The sequence below is a fragment of the Lagenorhynchus albirostris genome, chromosome X (assembly GCF_949774975.1).
Source record: "Lagenorhynchus albirostris chromosome X, mLagAlb1.1, whole genome shotgun sequence".
Taxonomy (NCBI): domain Eukaryota; kingdom Metazoa; phylum Chordata; class Mammalia; order Artiodactyla; family Delphinidae; genus Lagenorhynchus; species Lagenorhynchus albirostris.
In genome coordinates, this window is record NC_083116.1 from 103700568 (window position 1) to 103721936 (window position 21369).

A 21369-nucleotide genomic window follows, 5' to 3' on the forward strand; every position below is an offset into this window, starting at 1 on the left:
AGGAAAAGCTCAGGCAGCTTGTGTCCACAACAGCAAAGGGAGTTGGCATTTCTTCTGTTTTCCGTCTGCCAGTCAAGGTAATCTCTTTCAGTCTGTTTCCCTACCTAGAGGGTAGTGATAGTACCTTGTTCAGGCTTCCACCTGTCCTCCTGTTGAGAGCAAATTTTTCTTCATTGTCGGAAGAGACTCATAGACCTACTTCGTCATTTCTCCTTGATTTAGTCAGATAAAAAGTAGAGACTTTCTGTTTCTTTACTTTTCTCTCCTGTGTTTTACTTGAAAATGATAATGCTGCTTTTGACTTCTTTTTTCTCTGTAAACAAAACTTTTCTATTAACATAAAAGAGCCAAGGGGAGTGTTTCATTAGCAACATCTGATTCTTTTGAAGGTCTGAAGTGACTGTATGCTGAAATTTATATTAAACCCTTTAAAAAAACTCTGGAATTTCAGTTTTTGATGTTTTTCTTTGTTTCTTTTTAAAATTTTTACAATATGGTAACTCTAGTCCTAGTGTTTACTAGGAATTACATACATGTATTTGCTATTCTCATTCTGTGGGGGGGCAGGCTAGAATAATCCCAATGGGGGGAGGATCAGAATCACCTGGAAGACTGAGGTGGCGCCTGAGATTTTTCATTTCTGAAAAGTTTCCAGGTCATGCCAAGGAATAAGTTCCAAGGTGGTTCCAAGGAAGCACATTTTGACAACCACTGGTTCGAGGTATTGGCAATGAAAAGTGTCTGAGCTTATGATGGTTAGCTTCCTAGAAATATATGGAAAAAAAGCCACCACTTCTAATGAGGATTATGTCTAAACTATACCAGTCATTTAGTTTTCTACCTTTCCCTGCAGTGGAGAAATTGGTCATGATCTCCTTTTCTCTTACCATTCTTCTCTGAACCTTTCCCAGTTTCTAAGCCTGATTTTAAAAAAGAATTTATGAACGCCTAAACATCAGGGGGAAATGTTTCTTATTCTGCATTTTTGATCGTTTCATGGGTTGTTTATAATTTGCATAAAATGCAATTTCATTCACTGGATCCACTACATCATGTTCCTTCTTCATCTCACAGAGGATTTGAGATGGGATTAACAGAAGCTATGTGAAAGAAAAGATGTAACTCCCAGGATGATTTACTTAAACTCTCTGAACCTCGGTTCTCGGATGTGTAACATAGAGAAAACAAAACTTATTTCACAAGGTTTCGTTAAATATCCAGTGAGGTAGTACATACGACATGTCTGTCATAGCACACAGTAGCACATACTAAGTGATTAATGTTTGTCAAAGTTGTTTTTAATGCTAAAATTACACTGGCCAAAATATGGTTTGCATAGAAACAAATCCCATGCTCAGTGTGCCAAAAGACAGATTTATTTAAAATTTTGAAATAAAATTTCAATCAATTAAAATCAGTGAAGGCAGTCATTTAATAGTCAAAACAACTTGCATTTGCTATCGTATTTTATACTTTTTAAGGCATTATGGGACTAAATCCAAAGGCATAGAGTGATTGTGTTGAAAATTAGAAAGGCATTCTATAGCTGACTTTGCCCATTTACTGCCTATATCCCCTTATTCTCACTACTATACTGCATATAGGCACAACTTCCACCTGCCAGAATCTGCATTTCTTTACCTGACAGCTTTCTGAGGCCACCGAATCCCACTTTTTCCACCTGAGTATGGCTTCACATACTAGGAAATTAACATTCCCCCAACAGGGTTCAACCAATGATGGGAGATGATGTATAAATACCCCAGTGCCCTCACCCCTGAGTGGGATAAACCTGAGACCTGTGTTTCCCAGAGCTTCTTGGCAGGATTAAACTCCAGTCACCAACAGCAATTGCTGGGTTAATAAGTATACCCTTCTAATCTCCATTCTCTTTCCATTCCCCATCTCCCTACCACTGTTTCCTTCACATCGTGCATAAACTACTTATGCTGGAAAGCTTGTCTCAAGGTCGGCCTTCATAGTAACCCACAGACGAATAGCAACACTCCTGTAGTTGAACAAGTTGAGTTTATTACTTTTGGTAATGAGGGAGAATACACACCATGGGCAACCATGGGTTATACGAGTAAGAGTATTCAAACCTGTTGTAGGATGTGGGTTTGTGTTAGATGATTTAAGGGAGGGTTTAAGGGCTTTGCTCTGGATTTCATTTTGACACCTAGTAGGAGTAACTCTGTGATTGGGTATCTTAATACATTTTTCCTGGAAGGAGAGAAGACTAGAGAGAGGCTGAAGATACGTAATAATTGATAAAGAAGCAGCAGTGACTCATTAACAGGATGGGGAAGTGTCTGATATTTTCTGGTTTGGGCATCGTTTATGTTTTTGTCTATATTCTTACATGATTATGGAGTGGAATTTCTGTCATGATCTGCAGTGGTAACAAAGTAGCATGTCTGATATTGATGTTTTGTGAAACAGTTTATCTTCAACACAAGAATACCAAGGCATAGCTGTACTAGGCCAGCCCCCTCATGTCAGGAATTTCTCTTCTCTTTCTCTTACGCATTTTCAGTTACTGAACACAGCTTTCTTTTAACAAAATATGTTCCAAATATAGCATTAAGAAGACTTATTTCTGTGTTAATTATTCTTTGATTTAAATAATGATATTTGCACTGATTTCAATATTCATCCATCTGAGTAATTTATAAGTGATTTCAATTCTAGACTATGAGATATTTTTGAACCTAGTTAGCATTGAAATATTTGTTTCTTGCTTATTTCACATATGTGTGTGTGTGTGTGTGTGTGTGTGTGTGTGTGTTCTCCACAAATACACATCCACATACAGACTACTTTTCAAACTATTCTGATTAAAGGTCAGTTACATTCTGATTATAAATTTTTTCCTGCAAGTTTCCAATTGTCACTGAACTCAAATTTTTTTTAAATTTTATTTAATTTATTTATTTTTGGCTGTGTTGGGTCTTCATTGCTGCACGCAGGCTTTCTCTAGTTGCAGCGAGATGGGGGTAGTGGGGACTACTCTTTGTTGTGGTGCGCAGGCTTCTCATTGTGGTGGCTTCTTTTGTTGCAGAGCACGGGCTCTAGGCGCACAGGCTTCAGTAGCTGTGCACAGGCTCAGTAGTTGTGGCACGCAGGCTCAGTAGTTTTGGCGCATGGGCAGCTTAGTTGCTCCATGACATGTGGGATCTTCCCAGACCAGGGCTTGAACCCATGTCCCCTGCATTGGCAGGTGGATTCTTAACCACTGCACCACCAAGGAAGTCCCATCACTAAACTCAAATTTATGGAAGTGATTGCAGTCAGTAGTGGATTTATTTTTATTAATCTCATTCTAACAGAAATGTTGCAAGGAAGAAAGAATATGATATATAGGAATGCATCTTGAAAGTAAAGTCATTGCCTTGCTATTAAGAGAGCATTGTTTATTTTTCAGAGAGCTAAAGAAGAGGCCCAGCAAAAAGAAGCAAAAGTGAAACTCCTCACTGAGTCTGTAAACAATGTCATAGCTCAAGCTCCAGCTGCAGCACAAGAGGCCTTAAAAAAGGAACTTGACACTCTGACCACCAACTACCAGTGGCTCTGCACCAGGCTGAATGGGAAATGCAAGACTTTGGAAGTCAGTTGCTTTTCTTGATCTTTATCAATTAGTATATGTCAGCTTATGGTTATATGTGAAGCATAGTGATTAAGAACACAAACTCTGGTTTAAGATTACTTAGGCTCAAATTCTTCACTCAGGCACTTACAAGTTTGCAACTGTGGGCCATTTGCTTAACTTCTATAAACCTGTTTCCTATCTATAAAATGGACATAAAAATAATACTGATTTCATAGAGTGAGAAAATTAAATAAGCTATTCTATATAAAGTACTTAGCTTAGCACTCAGTACTTGTAAGCCACTCCCAGTCTGTTGTTGTTGTTATGATTATTATTATTATTATTAGGTCACAAAATCCCATGAATAAGTTTTCTCAAGATTTATAGAAACTGGTCTCTCTTTTTTCATATATTTGAATGTCCATAAAGTCATATAATTATCTTAGCAGGAAGGTATTCTGGGGAGAAAGTATATCTTATTATAATTCTCTTTAACAATTGTGGTGCCCTATAGAGTTCTTTACAAGACATATTGTCTAACTAGCTTTTTTCTGGACATTTTACATTATATTAATGTATTATCATAAGTCCTGCCTTATCTTTCCCATATGCTTTACTCCTTAGGTTATGATACTCTGAATATACTTGATAAGGAATTCAGATACCCCAAGTGATTACCATGTAATTGTAACAAAAGCAAACTGTGATTCTCCATGTGAAAATACTGTTTATTAGCAGTTTGTATCATGTCAAGGACGCCAAAACTTTACCTACTACCAAATGCTGAAGCTGCCAGATACTGCACACCAATTGGGCTTTAAATTCAGCCAACTTCTCCTGCATAAACTGAGTCATCTTTGTGAATATAGTTGATAAAGAATTCAGGTGTCCCATTATTGTTGAAGAACATGATTGTTTAGGGAGCTTTTTATATTAAGTGTTTTATGTTTAGAGGCAGATAAAACTCAGACCAATAGAGTAGACCTTTAAAAAATATTAAAACTGTATCCTTCACCCTGTACCCAAGATTTCCAATATTACAACTCCAAGTTTCTCCATTATCAATTCCAGTTCCTTCTTTATTTATCAGTCCCTGTTCATTTTTTATCCAATTCACTCCTCACACACTTGCCTAGTGCCTTCTGTATTCAAGGAACTATTATAGTTGCTGAGAATATAAAGGGAAATCTCTTCAATTGGTGCTATGTCAGTACTACAGAAAATAAAACAAAGAATGGGAAGAGATGACCCTGAAAGTTTCAAGGAAGTCACAACTGATTCAATATCATGTTATATGAGATAAGGACTTTTTATATCTAAGGAAGTGCTTTCTGATCATATTCAAATAAAACATTTAAATATTGTTTTCTTAGGTTCCTAATTTCTTTACATCATCATTATTCTTTGCTTTCTATTATTCATGTTGTTCACTTAAAAATATGCTACTCTGAAAAAAAAAATATGCTACTCTGGAGAAATGTCTATTTAGGTCTTCTGCCCATTTTTGGATTGGATTGTTTGTTCATGTACCACAGTGTTCATTGCAGCTCTATTTACAATAGCCAGGATGTGGAAGCAACCTAAGGGTCCATCGACAGATGAATGGATAAAGAAGATGTGGCACATATATACAATGGAATTTTACTCAGCCATAAAAGAAAGGAAATTGAGTTATTTGTAGTGAGGTGGATGGACCTAGAGTCTGTCATGCAGAGTGAAGTAAGTCAGAAAGAGAAAAACAAATACCATATGCTAACACATATATATGGAATCTAAAAAAAAAAAAATGGTTCTGAAGAACCTAGGGGCAGGATAGGAATAAAGGCATAGACGTAGAGAATGGACTTGAGGACGCGGGGAGGGGGAAGGATAAGCTGGGACGAAGTGAGAGAGTGTCATGGACATATATACACTACCAAATGTAAAATAGATAGCTAGTGGGAAGCAGCCGCGTAGCACAGGAGATCAGCTCGATGCATTGTGACCACCTAGAGGGATGGGATTGGGAGGGTGGGAGGGAGACGCCAGAGGGACATATGTATACATAGAGCGGATTCACTTTGTTATACAGAAACTAACACAACACTGTAAAGCAATTATACTCCATTAAAGATGTTAAAAGAAATATGCTACTCCTCCAGAAATCTATTTTGGGGTATGTTTTCCAAAATTAATTAATTTTCATATTAATAACAAAATTTTCAAGATTTTTTATGAATTATCGTTCCATTTCTCATCTGTAATGGCACTTCTAAACTTTCCTCTTCGTGTTAAAGTTATCAAGTTATTTAGTCTCTCTTTATTCCTTCTCCACTGGTTTGGAATATATATGCTATTTATTTTAATGGAACCCTTAATTACCTTAAATACTATCTTGCATACCTTAATCCACAGAGTCCACCAATGATAAATATTTCTGCACACCTAACAATGATATAGCAGAACCACTAGAATCATTTAACTCTGAATTTATTTCCCATCTTCCATATTGTTGTTGCACCCTATTTCTTATCCCCCTAAATTAGTCAGTGCTATTGCCACTGTGTTGTTGAAATTATTATTATTAATATTTATTTAGATTTGCCATCACTATTTTACCAACTTCTGTGATGATTTTTGCTTTTCTGTACCCTTCTTTTGCTTCTGCTCTTTCACTGAGTGTGAATAGCAAGTGCTCTCAGACTTTGTATGACTGAAAATGCCTTTTTTTTCGCTCTCAGTGTTGAGGAATGGCCTAGCTGAGCATATGATTATGCTAGGGGAGTTATTTTTTTACAACACTGAAAAATGTTATTCTGTTTTCTTCTGCAATTTCTTGCTGTCAAGAAGTCTGCTGCCAAATTATCGTTTCCTTATAATTTTCTCAGGTACATTTCCATTTTCTCTTTGTCTTTGATGCATTGCAGTTTCAGTCTATCTATGTGTAATTTGCTTTCATTTGTACTTTGTCACCTGGTGTATTAATAAGAACAGAAAGATTCTTTCTTTCTTTGGTGGTCTCCAAAAAACTTTTTTGGAGGTTTTCTTTCTCCTAATCTCTCCATTCCTTCCTAGGGGAACCTTTATTAGATCTATGAAGAATCTCCCCATCCTGTATTCAGATTCTTGGCTTCTCTTTAATATTTTCTATATTTCTATCTCTATCTTTTGGATTCTGGGTAATTTTCTAAAACCCATCTTCCAGTTCTCAAGTTTTCTCTTCACCTGCCTAGTGCATAATTTATTCTTTGATATATAAATACATTCATCTCTGCATTCACATCTATCTATATGTGTGTGTGTTTGTATTTTTTCAAAGGCTGTATTTTCCATTTCTCAATGTTTTACTTAGTTGTTTTGCAAATTTGTCTCTTTTGCATAATCTTCTGCTTTTGTGTAATTCTGTTTTTTCCTTTAAACAATTTAAACTTATGTAATATAGTTGGTTGAGAAATCTCAACTTAATGAGTAATAGCATGAAACAGTTTTGGTTTTCCAGTAACTAAGACCAACCAGGTTAAACTCCATTTTCTGCCTATAGTTGGCTTTTTAATCAGTATTTCAGTCTGATCCTCTAAGTTTTCATTTACTTTTAGTTATTAAAAGTCTCATAAATTTTTTGTTTTTATTTTTTTAATTTTATTTTTGGCTGCGTCCGGTATTTGTTTTTCTCTTTTTGGCTGTGTTTGGTCTTCATTGCTGCGCTCGGACTTTCTTTAGTTGCAGCGAGTGGGGGCTACTCTTCATTACAGTGCATGGGTTTCTCATTGCGGTGGCTTCTCTTGTTGCGGAGCATGGGCTCTAGGCATGCAGGCTCAGTAGTTGTGACTCGCAGGCTCTAGAGTGCAGGCTCAGTAGTTGTGGTGCACGGGCTTCATTGCTCCGCGGCATGTGGGATCTTCCTGGACCAGGGCTCGAACCCGTCTCTCCTGCATTGGCAGGCGGATTCTTAACCACTGTGCCATCAAGGAAGCCCTAAAAGCCTCATATAAATTTTGATCTCATACTTTATTAAAATCTTCCACCAGCTTAATCTTGTGGGTTCAGTAATTTATACAGATTTGGGAGTGAGAAAAAAAGATCTTACAGTCCTCTTCTCTCAATTTCTGGATAGTAATCTTCTAATTTTAGTATATGGGAGGATAAGGAAGGAAAAATACTCTTCATCTGATGTTCTTGCTTTGGCTGGCTGCAGTTGCTATTAACTGTTTTGTTAATACCCACACACATCTGTGATGATGAGTCTGTTATCACCAGACTCTATAGGTTATCACTACTGATCTGGCTTGTTCTCTATAGGTTTGTTGTGGTCTGATGGAGAGCCCAGTTGGCCTTGTTCACATGGACTTTGAACCCTAGAAAAGATTTCCTAAGCATACATGATAACAGAGTATTCAACAAGAATTTCAGGCTGACTCTTGCCAATAGCCTTATACCACGTTGAAAATTAAACCTTTTTGTCTTACCCACTATATCTCAAATCAGCCTGTGGGCGCTGGCAGATCCCATATTACGTAACTCTTAGGAATGAGAAACGTGAAATAGTTGTCCTTGATCCCTCTTTGGCCATACCAGCATCTCAGTAGGGAATGCATGTCAACCATTCCTTTCTGAATATACCCACCCACTTGAAGAGCATTGCTCTTTTAGATCCTGTAAAGAAAAGGGACCAAGGGACCAGATGAGTTTCCCCTAAACACCCTCATAAAAAGGTAAGAAAAAAAGATTGCCTAACTTTTCAAATTCTCCTCTCTTCATGTTCCCCCAGTGCCCTCCCCATTAGCCATCTCTCTTTAGATGAGGGCTTGTAGAAACATCTAGCAGAAGTTTTAGCAACATGGAATATAGGGAACTTAGCCATTTTATTTCTTAAGTATGAATTCTGGTTGTTAGTCTCAAGAAAAGTAGATCCTACTGGCAACTTTTATCACCAGGCTCAACTTATTTATTATAAAATTTTTAAAACAATGTTCTGTTATCTCTGATCACAATGTATGGATTCTACCATTTGTTACAACTGTTGACTCCCTCTAATGGTAGTGAATTTTGTCACACGCTTGTAATTTTTTTGTTTGTGAGCTCATCTGTAGTAGGAATTATATTTTACTGGAAATCCCTTCTGTGCTAGGCTATTGGAGGGTCCTTATGAGTCTTTTCTATTTGTCCCTACCAGAGTCTGAGAGATGTTATGTTCTATCCTCATGTGACATAAACTTAGGTTTCACTTCCTTACCGGTGGATCCTTATCTTCCAACCAAAATCCAAAGGATCCTCAGCTTTCTTGCTAATTCCTTATACTCCAGTGGATGGGGATTTTATAGTTCTTGTTTCCAGGAGAGGTGACACTCAGCTTTATGCTTTTCCATCTCCCTGGAATGCATGAGACCAATGCCTCTTTTCCCATCCCAAATTAGTTTTGAATACCCCAGCTTTTATGTTCTGATATGCCAATATTTTGTTAAGCTTGGTTTCCCAACCTTTAGTGCACTTAACTTCCCCTTTTATTTCTGCCACCTGAGGATTTTTCATACTTGTTTCATAAATCAGCTGTAAATTGAAAAGGTTTTTTTAAAATATTTTATCTAGCATTTTAATATGACTGGATCAGGTTGGGGGGAGGGTTTACCACATCAGCTCCATTTTGAATGGAAGTTTCCTTTTTCATTTGTACTTTCTTCAAAGTCACTTTGAATTTGGTGATTTCAAGGTAATTTTAAGTTCCAAACTGTTAACAGTTATTCTAAGTGGCTTTTAGCTCCAATTCAGGCTGTAAGACTATATTTTATTTTGCAAAGGTGACCTGTAAAGCCAGTACATTCAGCCTCTCCAGCTGTGTCCTTCAGATGCATTGAGGACACAAGAGGCCATCCATCCTGATGGTTAAATCAGCAAGGTAGTTCATTATCTCAATCTGCACCAAAGTTAATAAGACACATTACCAATCGCATCTCCTTATCTTCAAAGCTCTAAAGTACCCTCGGGTATTAGATGGGATATTTATATTTTCCCACTGGGATCTTTGCCCAGAAGGAAGACAGCCTGTAGTCCAGCAGGAGCTGTAAATGACCCAGATTTAAGATTTCTATCACTTTTTAAAGCAAAATACTTAATTTCACTTTCTGTAATAAACTGTACATAAAATACTAAGCAAGAATTGGTAGGCTAGCAAGGCAGGTTAGACTGACACTTTTCATCAGTTAGAGAGAGAATGTTCTCCATCATTTGCAAGGGCTATGAGCAAAGGTGAAAATATGGGGAATCTGATAGAATTTTTAGAATTTTTAGTTTCTCCTAAAATAAAACTTCCTTCCTAGGCTTTTTGGTTGTGGGGGAGGGATTGCAGGTGGTAGTGATTGCACTGCTATATCTATAAATTTGCCCAATATTTCCAATCTGTAAGCTAATAGAAAATGACTCTTTTAATATTCTTATCCTCTAATGCATCTTCCTACTTTTTCCCAGCAGACATAACCCTAATACAGAAAATTGTCTTTATTATTTCTCTGCTTAAAAAAAAAATATCATACACATGTGGATGCCTAAACAATATACTGCTTAACTTTGCTTGTTTTGAGGGTTGTAGAAAGTGGTAACCTATAATATATTGTTTTCTGGGGCTAGCTCTTTTTGTTCAGCATTTTTGTGTCTGGGCCTCATCCATATGGCTCTCTTTGGTGAAGTTTTCATTTTTGCTTCTGTATTCTCTGTGTAAATATGATACAGTGTATTTGTACATTTTCTTTCCACTGGACATTAAGGTTCATTTCCTTCTTTTTTTATTTTGGTTATTACAAAAAGTACTGAAATGAACATTCTTGTAACTCTCTTTGTTGTCCATCCAAACCAGTTTCTCTGAGGATGTGTATGGAAAAGTGGAGTTGCAGGGTTGTTAGGTATGTGAATATTCACCTTACTGGGAATGACATTGTTTTCCAAAATGATCATTCTAATATACACACCTATCAGCAATAAATACAAATTTGTGTTAATGTGTATCTTCTCTCACACTTGGAATTGTCAAACTTCTCATTTGTGTCAGTCAACGTGTTAAATATCTCACTGTAATCCTGACATACATTCTCCTGGTTACTAATGAGTCTGAACATATTTGTGAATGTTTATCACATGTATCTTTTTCTTTGAAATACTGGTTCAGGATTTTGTTTCATTTTTCTATTAGGTTATATGTTCATCTTTTAACTGATTCAGTGTGCCTTTCATATTCATCTATTTCCAGTTTTGCAGTTGTTTTCTTCAAGTTTGAGGCTGTTTTTCAATTTCTTGTGTTCTTTGATGAGTAGGTTTTAATTCTCATGTAATTAAATTTATTTATCTCTTTCTTATGGTCAGTTTTTACGAAATGTCTTATTTTAGATATTCTTCCCCATCCCAAGGTCAAAAAAAGTCTCTTCTATATTCTTCTGGTAGCAGTCTTAAAATTTTGCTTTTTCATATATGAGTACTTTTGAATATTAATTAGTTTTTACAGTATATATCAAAAGCCATTGAAAAATAAAAATATCTTCAAAATAGTTCATATTCATATTTCTAATAACATACCACAAGGAAATAATTTAAAATATGGAAAAATTCATATTCATGATGATGGTCACCAGAAAGATATAATAGCAAACAAAACTAAGGAAACCAAACTATAGCTACTTAAATGAAACCTTAGATTTTTATTAAAAAATATACCTAACAATATACAAAAAAATATAGGATATAATGTTTATTAAAAAGAGCTATAGTTAAATCCATACTATACTTTTAACTATCTAGTTATTTATATATGATAAAATTTAGAGGAGGTCCCAGAAAGTGGTAATAGTTGATGTGTTGGGATGTTAGGTTTATACGTGCAGTTTTATATATGCTTTTATTTTTTCTATTTCCCAGACTGTAATGTGTTTTTTTTGTTTATTTTTACATCTTTATTGGAGTATAATTGCTTTACAATGGTGTGTTAGTTTCTGCTTTATAACAAAGTGAATCAGTTATACATATACATATGTTCCCATATCTCTTCCCTCTTGCATCTCCCTCCCTGCCACCCCCCCATCCCACCCCTCTAGGTGGTCACAAAGCACCGAGCTGATCTCCCTGTGCTCTGCGGCTGCTTCCCACTAGCTATCTATTTTACATTTGGTAGTGTATATATGTCCATGCCACTCTCTTGCTGTGTCCCAGCTTACCCTTCCCCCTCCCCATATCCTCAAGTCCATTCTCTAGTAGGTCTGTGTCTTTATTCCTGTCTTACCCCTAGGTTCTTCATGACATTTTTTCCCCTTAAATTCCATATATATGTGTTAGCATACGGTATTTGTCTTTCTCTTTCTGACATACTTCACTCTATATGACAGACTCTAGGTCCATCCACCTGATTACAAACAGCTCAATTTCGTTTCTTTTTATGGCTGAGTAATATTCCATTGTATATATGTGCCACATCTTCTTTATCCATTCATCCGATGATGGATACTTAGGTTGTTTCCATCTCCGGGCTATTGTAAATAGAGCTGCAGTGAACATTTTGGTACATGACTTTTTTGAATTTTGGTTTTCTCAGGGTATATGCCCAGTAGTGGGATTGCTGGGTCATATGGTAGTTCTATTTGTAGTTTTTTAAGGAACCTCCATACTGTTCTCCATAAGGCTGTACCAATTCTCATTCCCAGCAGCAGTGCAAGAATGTTCCCTTTTCTCCACACCCTCCGCAGCATTTTTTGTTTCTAGATTTTTTGATGATGGCCATTTGGACTGGTGTGAGATGACATCTCATTGTAGTTTTGATTTGCATTTCTCTAATGATTAATGATGTTGAGCATTGTTTCATGTGTTTGTTGGCAGTCTGTATATCTTCTTTGGAGAAATGTCTGTTTAGGACTTCGGCCTATTTTTGGATTGGATTGTTTGTTCTTTTGTTATTGAGCTGCATGAGCTGCTTATAAATTTTGGAGATTAATCCTTTGTCAGTTGCTTCATTTGCAAATATTTTCTCCCATTCTGAGGGTTGCCTTTTTGTCTTGTTTATGGTTTCCTTTGCTGTGCAAAAGCTTTGAAGTTTCATTAGGTCCCATTTGTTTATTTTTGTTTTTATTTCCATTACTCTAGGAGGTGGCTCAAAAAGGATCTTGCTGTGATTTATGTCATAGAGTGTTCTACCTATGTTTTCCTCTAAGAGTTTGATAGTTTCTGGCCTTACATTTAGGTCTTTAATTCATCTTGAGTTTATTTTTGTGTATGGTGTTAGGGCGTGATCTAATCTCATACTTTTACATGTACCTGTCCAGTTTTCCCAGCACCACTTACTGAAGAGGCTGGCCTCTCTCCACTGTACATTCCTGCCTCCTTTATCAAAGATAAGGTGACCATATGTGCGTGGGTTTATCTCTGGGCTTTCTATCCTGTTCCATTGATCTATCTTTCTGTTTTTGTTCCAGTACCATACTATCTTGATTACTGTAGCTTTGTAGTATAGTCTGAAGTCAGGGAGCCTGATTCCTCCAGCTCTGTTTTTCGTTCCCAAGATTGCTTTGGCTATTCGGGGTCTTTTGTGTTTCCATACAAATTGTGAAATTTTTTGTTCTAGTTCTGTGAAAAATGCCAGTGGTAGTTTCATAGGGATTGCGTTGAATCTGTAGATTGCTTTGGGTAGTAGAGTCCTTTTCACAATGTTGATTCTTCCAATCCAAGAACATGGTATATCTCTCCATCTATTTGTATCATCTTTAATTTCTTTCATCAGTGTCTTATAATTTTCTGCATACAGGTCTTTTGTCTCCTTAGGTAGGTTTATTCCTAGATATTTTATTCTTTTTGTTGTAGTGGTAAATGGGAGTGTTTTCTTGATTTCACTTTCAGATTTTTCATCATTAATGTATAGGAATGCAAGAGATTTCTGTGCATTAATTTTGTATTGTGCTACTTTACCAAATTCATTGATTAGCTCTAGTAGATTTCTGGTAGCATCTTTAGGATTCTCTATGTATAGTATCATGTAATCTGCAAACAGTGACACCTTACTTATTCTTTTCCGACTTGGATTCCTTTTTTTTGTTTTTTGTTTTTTTGCGGTACGCGGGCCTCTCACTGCTGTGGCCTCTCCCGTTGCGGAGCAACAGGCTCCGGACGCGCAGGCCCATCGGCCACGGCTCATGGGCATAGCCACTCCGCAGCATGTGAGATCTTCCCGGACCGGGGCACGAACCCGTGTCCCCTGCATCGGCAGGTGGGCTCTCAACCACTGCGGCACCAGGGAAGCCCTTGGATTCCTTTTATTTCCTTTTCTTCTCTGACTGCTGTGGCTAAAACTTCAAAACCTATGTTGAATCAGAGTGGTGAGAGTGGACAACCTTGTCTTGTTCCTGATCTTAGTGGAAATGCTTTCAGTTTTTCACCATTGAGGACGATGTTGGCTGTGGGTTTGTCATATATGGCCTTTATTATGTTGAGGAAAGTTCCCTCTATGCCTACTTTCTGCAGGGCTTTTATCGTAAATGGGTGTTGATTTTTTTCAAAAGCTTTCTCTGCATCTCTTGAGATGATCATATGGTTTTTCTCCTTCAGTTTGTTAATGTGGTGTATCACGTTGATTGATTTGCATATATTGAAGAATCATTGAATTCCTGGAATAAACCCCACTTGATCATGGTGTATGATCCTTTTAATGTGCTGTTGGATTCTGTTTGCTAGTATTTTGTGGAGGATTTTTGCATCTATGTTCATCAGTGATATTGGCCTGTAGTTTTCTTTCTTTGTGACATCCTTTTGGTATCAAGGTGATGGTGGCCTCATAGAATGAGTTTGGGAGTGTTCCTCCCTCTGCTATATTTTGGAAGAGTTTGAGAAGGACCAGACTGTAATGTTGATGAATTATTTTTTATTTAAAAAAGTAAATGACTGAGTCTTGAATTTATTCGTGTAATAAAATATTTTGTTAATGATTTGTAATTATGGACATATTAGATGCTCAAAATGACTAGTTGCATTTTCAATGATCTACAAAGAAAAGGTAAAAAATATGTTTTATTTTTAGAAGTTTTAAAAATGGAAATGGCAAAATCGCACACTCACTGTTCTATCAAAATATTTCATTTGTGATATACATTTCTTTCACAGGAAGTTTGGGCATGTTGGCATGAGTTATTGTCATACTTGGAGAAGGCAAACAAGTGGCTAAATGAAGTAGAATTTAAACTTAAGGCCACTGAAAATATTCCTGGTGGAGCTGAGGAAATCTCTGAGGTGCTAGATGTAAGTTGTGAATTAATATAATTGTGATAATTTATATGCATTATTGAAAGATGTCAAGAATCAAATAGAAAATAAATTCAAAGAAAACCAGGCAGAGTGTATAGTTGCTATTCCTTCCCCAGCACCAGCACTTGGGATGAAACCTTTGATTCCTCTCTGAACCTTCCAGTGTTAAGATTTTAAAGAGAATTTAAATAACCTCTTAGGACATATGCCTTTTGCTATATCACTATGTTCTATGTTTACATTTTTCTTTACCTGCTTAAATCTACTACAGACCTGCAAAGACAGTTTGAATGCACAGTTTTGCTCCATTGGAGTAGAGATAAACAGGATGATAATGTAAAACATTATTTCCAGTTTAAAAGCTACCTTCACTGAGTTGGAACATATTTTTAATTATTTAAAATCATAAATTTATACCTTACAGAATGTTTCAAAGTATTAAATAGGCATGCTTTGATATTGGAAATGTATCTTTAAAATGTTCATACATTTTAGTACATAGAGAATTTTAGTACATTTTCAAGTTTTATTTTGGAGATATTTAAAAAGTAAAATTTGAAGGAGTTTGCATGTATAAGCTTTGATTTATGTGAATTTCTGACAATCATTTATGTCCTATGCATTTTATTGTACTTTTGGATAATCCTTTATATGTAATGAATATGTAGTTTTAGCCTATGTATTGTGTGTAGAGCCACTTGTAGTGCAGCCCCTTTGTAAATCTGCTAAAATAAGGTACATAAATTAATCACAATGTGAAGAAAATGTGAAATGTTTTTGAGTGAATAGAATTGGAATCCTGGGACATTGCAGCAGAAACCTGGGCATGATTATATCCAACTTCCTTACTTTTGCAAGAGAATTGTAAAACTTGAAGAGGTATCAAAGAACAATGAGAGAGGCCTCAAATAGACTATAATTATGTCCCTGTCCTATTCAGAGATGTTCAGTGACCAAACATTCGTTGTGAACTAACAGTGTGAAGCATCTTCCAAAAAAGATGAAACAAACTTGCAAAGTTATACCGCATGAGTAAAAGGGTCATGGCCAGAACAAAGGATGTGATCATGCACTTATCCTACTAAATGAACAGATTGAAGGACCTCATCCTTGTTTTTATTGTCTCCCAGTCCAAATATGGCTACTTTACCTGTAAGCCGTATATGTGTGAAAAAGTGTGAAGGCCAGAGGGATTTCTTCTAAAGTACTGTGACTTTTTTTTTTCATGTGAGAAGGGAAACGCTGCTCTTGAATTTCTACCTGTGTACATTGTCAGAATCATGTCACTTGGCCATCACTAGCTATAAGAGAAGTTGGGAAATTGAGTGTCTTACCTTCCAGGTTTTATAGTAGAGAGCCTCAGAGAAGAAGGTGGCCGTGAATCATTTTTTATGTACCCCATTCCATAGTCCTGCCACAAGCCCATGAAGATTGACATGGAGCAACATCATAGTTTTGAAATAACAATGATCTTTCATGTTTTGTTATCCCAATTAAATATTGCTTTAAGTTGCTTATAACTTAATTATATGTGAATCAGAAGATACTGAGCATTTTGGGTTAGTTCAATGGATTTAGAAAAAGAAGTGAAATAGTAATTATTGCAAATGTATTTCAGTCACTTGAAAATTTGATGCAACATTCAGAGGATAACCCAAATCAGATTCGCATATTGGCACAGACCCTAACAGATGGCGGAGTCATGGATGAACTGATCAATGAGGAACTCGAGACATTTAATTCTCGTTGGAGAGAACTACATGAAGAGGTATGACAAGAAGAGTGAAAAAATCTCTTTAAACTAATTTGCATGAAGACTAGCAAATACCTTTATGCCTCTCAGTCAAAATGAGGAATAATTTAAATATTAGCTCAGCTTCCAGGTTGTAGAAACTTTCAAGTTCTAGACATGGATGAAATATTTATATGTGTATCATATCATTTTTATCTTACTAAAACTTTATAAAGTATGGGTTTTAATAGGAAACCTGAGACAGACCAAGTACAGTAACTCGCTCAAATCTTCACATGAGTAAATAGTTAATCTGGTGTTCAAAATAGGATCTTATCTGACCACAGTTCTTTTCCATATGCAAGATTAACTAATATGTGTAGGTATCGTCACCTCTCTCTCTCTCTTTCTCTGTTCAAACATGTACACACATGTTTGTTATGGTCATATATAATCTGTTAATAATACATGTGATTTTATTAGTGCCCAAGATATTGGATATTGTTTATTGTTCCCAAATAATATGAGTTTGTATTTATATACAACAGAGGGGTTTTCATATTTAAAAATTAATACATATGGCGTGAATTTTTCAAATCAAAATTGAAAAAAATAACATATTTTTATGAATCCAACAATATTTTGCATACAGTCTCCTAAATCAAGAATGGATTATTTGTCAAGAAGGAAAAAAAAATTCATAATGAGGTTTGCTTTCGTATCTGATTGCTAAGTGCATCTATAACATGTGAGACACTGAAGGTTTGGTAATAAGTCAGAAAAAGTATCTGTACTTCACTACTTATAGTCATTGATTAATTAAGCAAAAAATTATTCATTTCTTAGTGTGTTCCAGGACATGAAAACAAATAATATCCTTATAAGATGCAAAATGTTGGGTTAAAAGTTACAACAGAGGATTAGAGAACATAGAAAAGGACACAGACTTGTGTGGGTCAGCAGTGAAAGGTATTTGGGGTAACTTTCCTAGAGAAGATTTGTTGTAAACTACATTTTTAAATTAGAGTAGGAGACAGCCAAATGGGCAAGAGTAAGAGGGTGATTCCAGGCAGGCAGCCACCAGCAGCTACAGAAAATTGGAAGTATTTGGTTTTGCTAAAACACAGAATGCAAATGGGAGTCTGGTTGAAGGTGAGCCTGAACAAGTAAGCATGAGTGAGATTGCTAAGGGAGATCTATGCTTCACAAAAAGCCTGCTGTAGAGCCATGCACTTAGGGAACCACTGAAAGGTTTAACTTATAAGGGGGAAGGAGAAGAGAGGTGCCACCATCAGATTACGTTACCTCTGTGGAGACTGGACAGTGGGGTGGGGGGTCTAAGAGACAGGGAGACTGCAGGCAATGAGACCAAGTAAGAAGCGATACTTTTAGCTCAGTTGAAGGCAAGGCCGTTGGTGATAGATACAGAGCAAATGCAAAATTCAGAAGAGTATCTGGGTTTCTGACTCAGGTGATTGAGTATCAGATATTTTTCAGAAACAACTATGAGAAAGTAAGAAAAAACAAGTTTGGAGGTGAAAGATCACATGTCATTTTTTACCCCCATTGAGCCAGACATGTCTAAGTTTGATATTAATCAAAAGCAACCCGAGTGAAGGAAGGACAAGTGAGTGCATGGGGAGAATGGAGAATGAAATGTTGGAAGTCTGATAAAGGATGCTTTTATGAGTGAGTTTCCATTGGGAATTACTGAGCTCAGTCCCACTGGGAGCTTTAAAGAAATCAGGTAGAACACCAGTGTCATAGAGCTCACTTAGAATTGTCCCGCTGGGCTAATGGAAGCTGGAACATTTGTCCACCAATTTTCCTCCCTTTGTGTTTGAGGATTGCCCTTGGGTGCATAAAATCCCAGTACTTCTGGGCGGCCTAGAGCAGTAAAATTGAGAAATGTGGGGGCTTAAGGTGGGAATCTAGCACTGCGTGCACATACTGGCCACCAAAGCTTCAAGTGAACTTAGAGGTTCTGAGGCTAAGAGGTTATGTGGCTGGGCAGCAACAGGATCTGCTGCAGTACTTACGGAGAACCCAGGTGGAGATATTCCCTAATCCAGTAAGAGAGAGTTACACAGCCCTAAAGTTAAAGAGAGTGATTCAGACTAGTTACACAGATGGGGAATTTGTCAGGCTACGTGCTAATTAAAACTGCAGAGTTCCTGAGATCATCCCAAATAAGCCAAAAGAAAAAGAATCAGACAGAATTTCAGAGTTATACCCCATATCAAGTTTTCAGCTGAGGAAACAGTGTCTACAAAGGAGATGAGAAGAATGATCAGAGATAAGAGGAGACGCAAGTTAAAACCAGGGTGCTTAGCAGGTAGCAGTTTATAAAGAGGAGTCATGAAAAACTGTCAAGTATGGGTGGAGAAACCCAGTAAGATGAAGACAGAATTGGGCAAAAAGGATGTCACTTGTGACCTTTCCTAGAGCAGTTTTGATGGAGTTTTCCTGAGGATAGAGAGACTCTGGTGACAGTGCGATACAGAAGATATTAGAGAAAAGGACAGGGAAGGCAAGTGTGCACGATCCTTGTGAGGAGCTTGGCTGTGAAGGCAAAGAAAGGTCCTAAGGAGGGATGGTAGCTATGACGGTATGCAGGGAACCTTTTGTTATTTACATGGGGGAGAAGTTTGATCATGTTTATACACTGGAAAGAAAGAAGTCCTGATTAGCAGAGACTCCAGACAATCCTTAATCCTGCACTACCTTTGTTTAGTAGTCTAATCATACTTTCTCCATATCAATATAAGGGACTACGGACTGGAAATAGGCGATTCTAAACAGTCCTTTAGCCCTTGACCCTATCGCACTGTTACTGGACGTGGGCAGAAGTAGGTATTCCGAGGTGGCAACTAGGTCAGAGGTCATTTACATTTGGATTTTGATATAGAATTGGAATGTGCTTGTATTTGTATTTGAATTTTAGTGTCAGGTTAGAAATTAGTGTTCAATCAAAAAAGAAAGTCAAAAGGCACACTGTAAAACTGATTTTGGCTAAGCTGTGAAGAGGCCCAAATTTTAATCATTAACCATGTTCAGTGTTTGTCTATTCTGTCCTTAGGAGTAGACCAGTCTCTAATCCTGATCTTGGCATCAGCCTCATTTATGTAATGCTCTTGCAAACCTTTAGCAACACAAAAAACTACTTATGTCTTTACATTTCAAAGGTCTCTGTTGTGGAACCTGGTATTTCCCCCAAATAGATAATAATTCAACTCAACAACAAACCTTGATTGAACACTTATTTTGCTGTATCCAAACTGAGTTTTAAAGCATTGAAATTTGAATCAGAAAATCTTGGGTTGGAATAGCCCTTGGTATTAATCAGGGTCAGACAGGTAACAGAAAACAGGTTACACAGTAACTTGAACAGGGAACGTTTAATACAAATAAGTATTAAGTAATTACTGGGAATTAATTCTTAAGAGGAAATAGAAGAGAACTCCAAAGAATTCCCTAGAACCAAGGGATAGTACGCAGGGAAGGAACTGACTTGGAAAGTGAGGGGCTCTACCCAAGGCTGGGATTCAAACCTGTTTGGAAAGAGTATGTCTCCAGAGCATGAGATGACAAAGAAGTTCTCTGGGTTGACCCAAACCAGAGCTAGTATGTAGTCAGTGGGCTGAAGCTTGTGTGAAGGGAATCTTGGAGTGGGATGATGACAAAATTCATGGGGAGGTAACCTGTGGGGGCTGCTATTGAATTTTCTGGGAAGCTAGAGGGGATTGCCTGTTGGACTCACTGGGAAGCTAGCTACAGTAGGGGCCACTGAATTTAGGGAAACCAGCTTGGGCTCCAGAAAGCTGCCCATGGATTTGGCACCCAGGTTGGACTTGGCACTGGAGCACCCACTGAACTTGTCAGAAGGCACCTGTAGAGGGTGCTGCTAAAATTTATTTGGGGGGGGGGTGGGGAACAGACGAGGTGAACTCCACCAGGCATCCCACAGGCCAACCCAGAGCCATGGTAGCAAGAAGTAAAAACACACTGAACTGAGAAAACTTTACCTCCCCCAGTGTCACTCCAGCACCCTTTATTGACAAAGCTTAGCATCCTGCCAGCTGGCAAAGAGAGAAATATTCCAGTATCACCAACATGAATGTTAAAAGACAATAAATACATCCATCTACAACCCATTGGCTCTGTACCCTTGGGAAATATTTTCAAGCTTCCATTTCCTCATCTGCGATGACAGATCCTATTTCATAAGATTCCTCTGAACAATATATAAAATACTGCCGGGAAAGTGCTTTTATTTTTACTAGGTTGTATGCTGTAGTATCTACCCTCAAAGCAGTGTATGTGTGTGTGTGCGTGCATGCGTGTGTGCTACCAGGGCAGGGATAGACAAACATATACATATATTCCAATGTGAAAAACAATGAAATGTACACACCTCCATTATTTAAATAAAATTCAGAAGACTGACGAAAGGACTTTTATCATTCCATAGGTCTTAAAATTGGAAGGAATTTTTCATTCTACTTCAGTAGTCAATTAAACAGAACGCTATAGTAACAATAAATAAACTTGAAACCACTATTAGCCCTGGCTATGCTTATATAAGATATCTAGCCAATAATAACCTGAGAGTAATTTGGCAATGTAAATAAAGCATATTTGGTGCTTTAGAGCTTTGATGAAAACCACATCATGTTAGAGATAATATCCTTCTCAAATTCTATTCTGCTAGTCTTTAGTATGCCAATGTAACTTTAAAAATAAGATGTTGAGTTAAAAGTTAAAAGGATGAGTAGACAGGGTATAATCTGAGTACTTTGATCAATTC

General features: G+C 37.0%; 1 protein-coding gene across 1 annotated transcript in view; it reads left to right on the forward strand.

Annotated features, from left to right (window-relative positions):
* Window positions 1-21369, forward strand: part of DMD (dystrophin) — a 2123521-nt gene that overhangs the window by 754144 nt on the left and 1348008 nt on the right. Inside the window, exons 27-29 of the mRNA XM_060138437.1 lie at window positions 3425-3607; window positions 14690-14824; window positions 16449-16598. Coding sequence (XP_059994420.1) covers window positions 3425-3607; window positions 14690-14824; window positions 16449-16598 — 468 coding nt within the window. The remainder of the gene's footprint in view (window positions 1-3424; window positions 3608-14689; window positions 14825-16448; window positions 16599-21369) is intronic.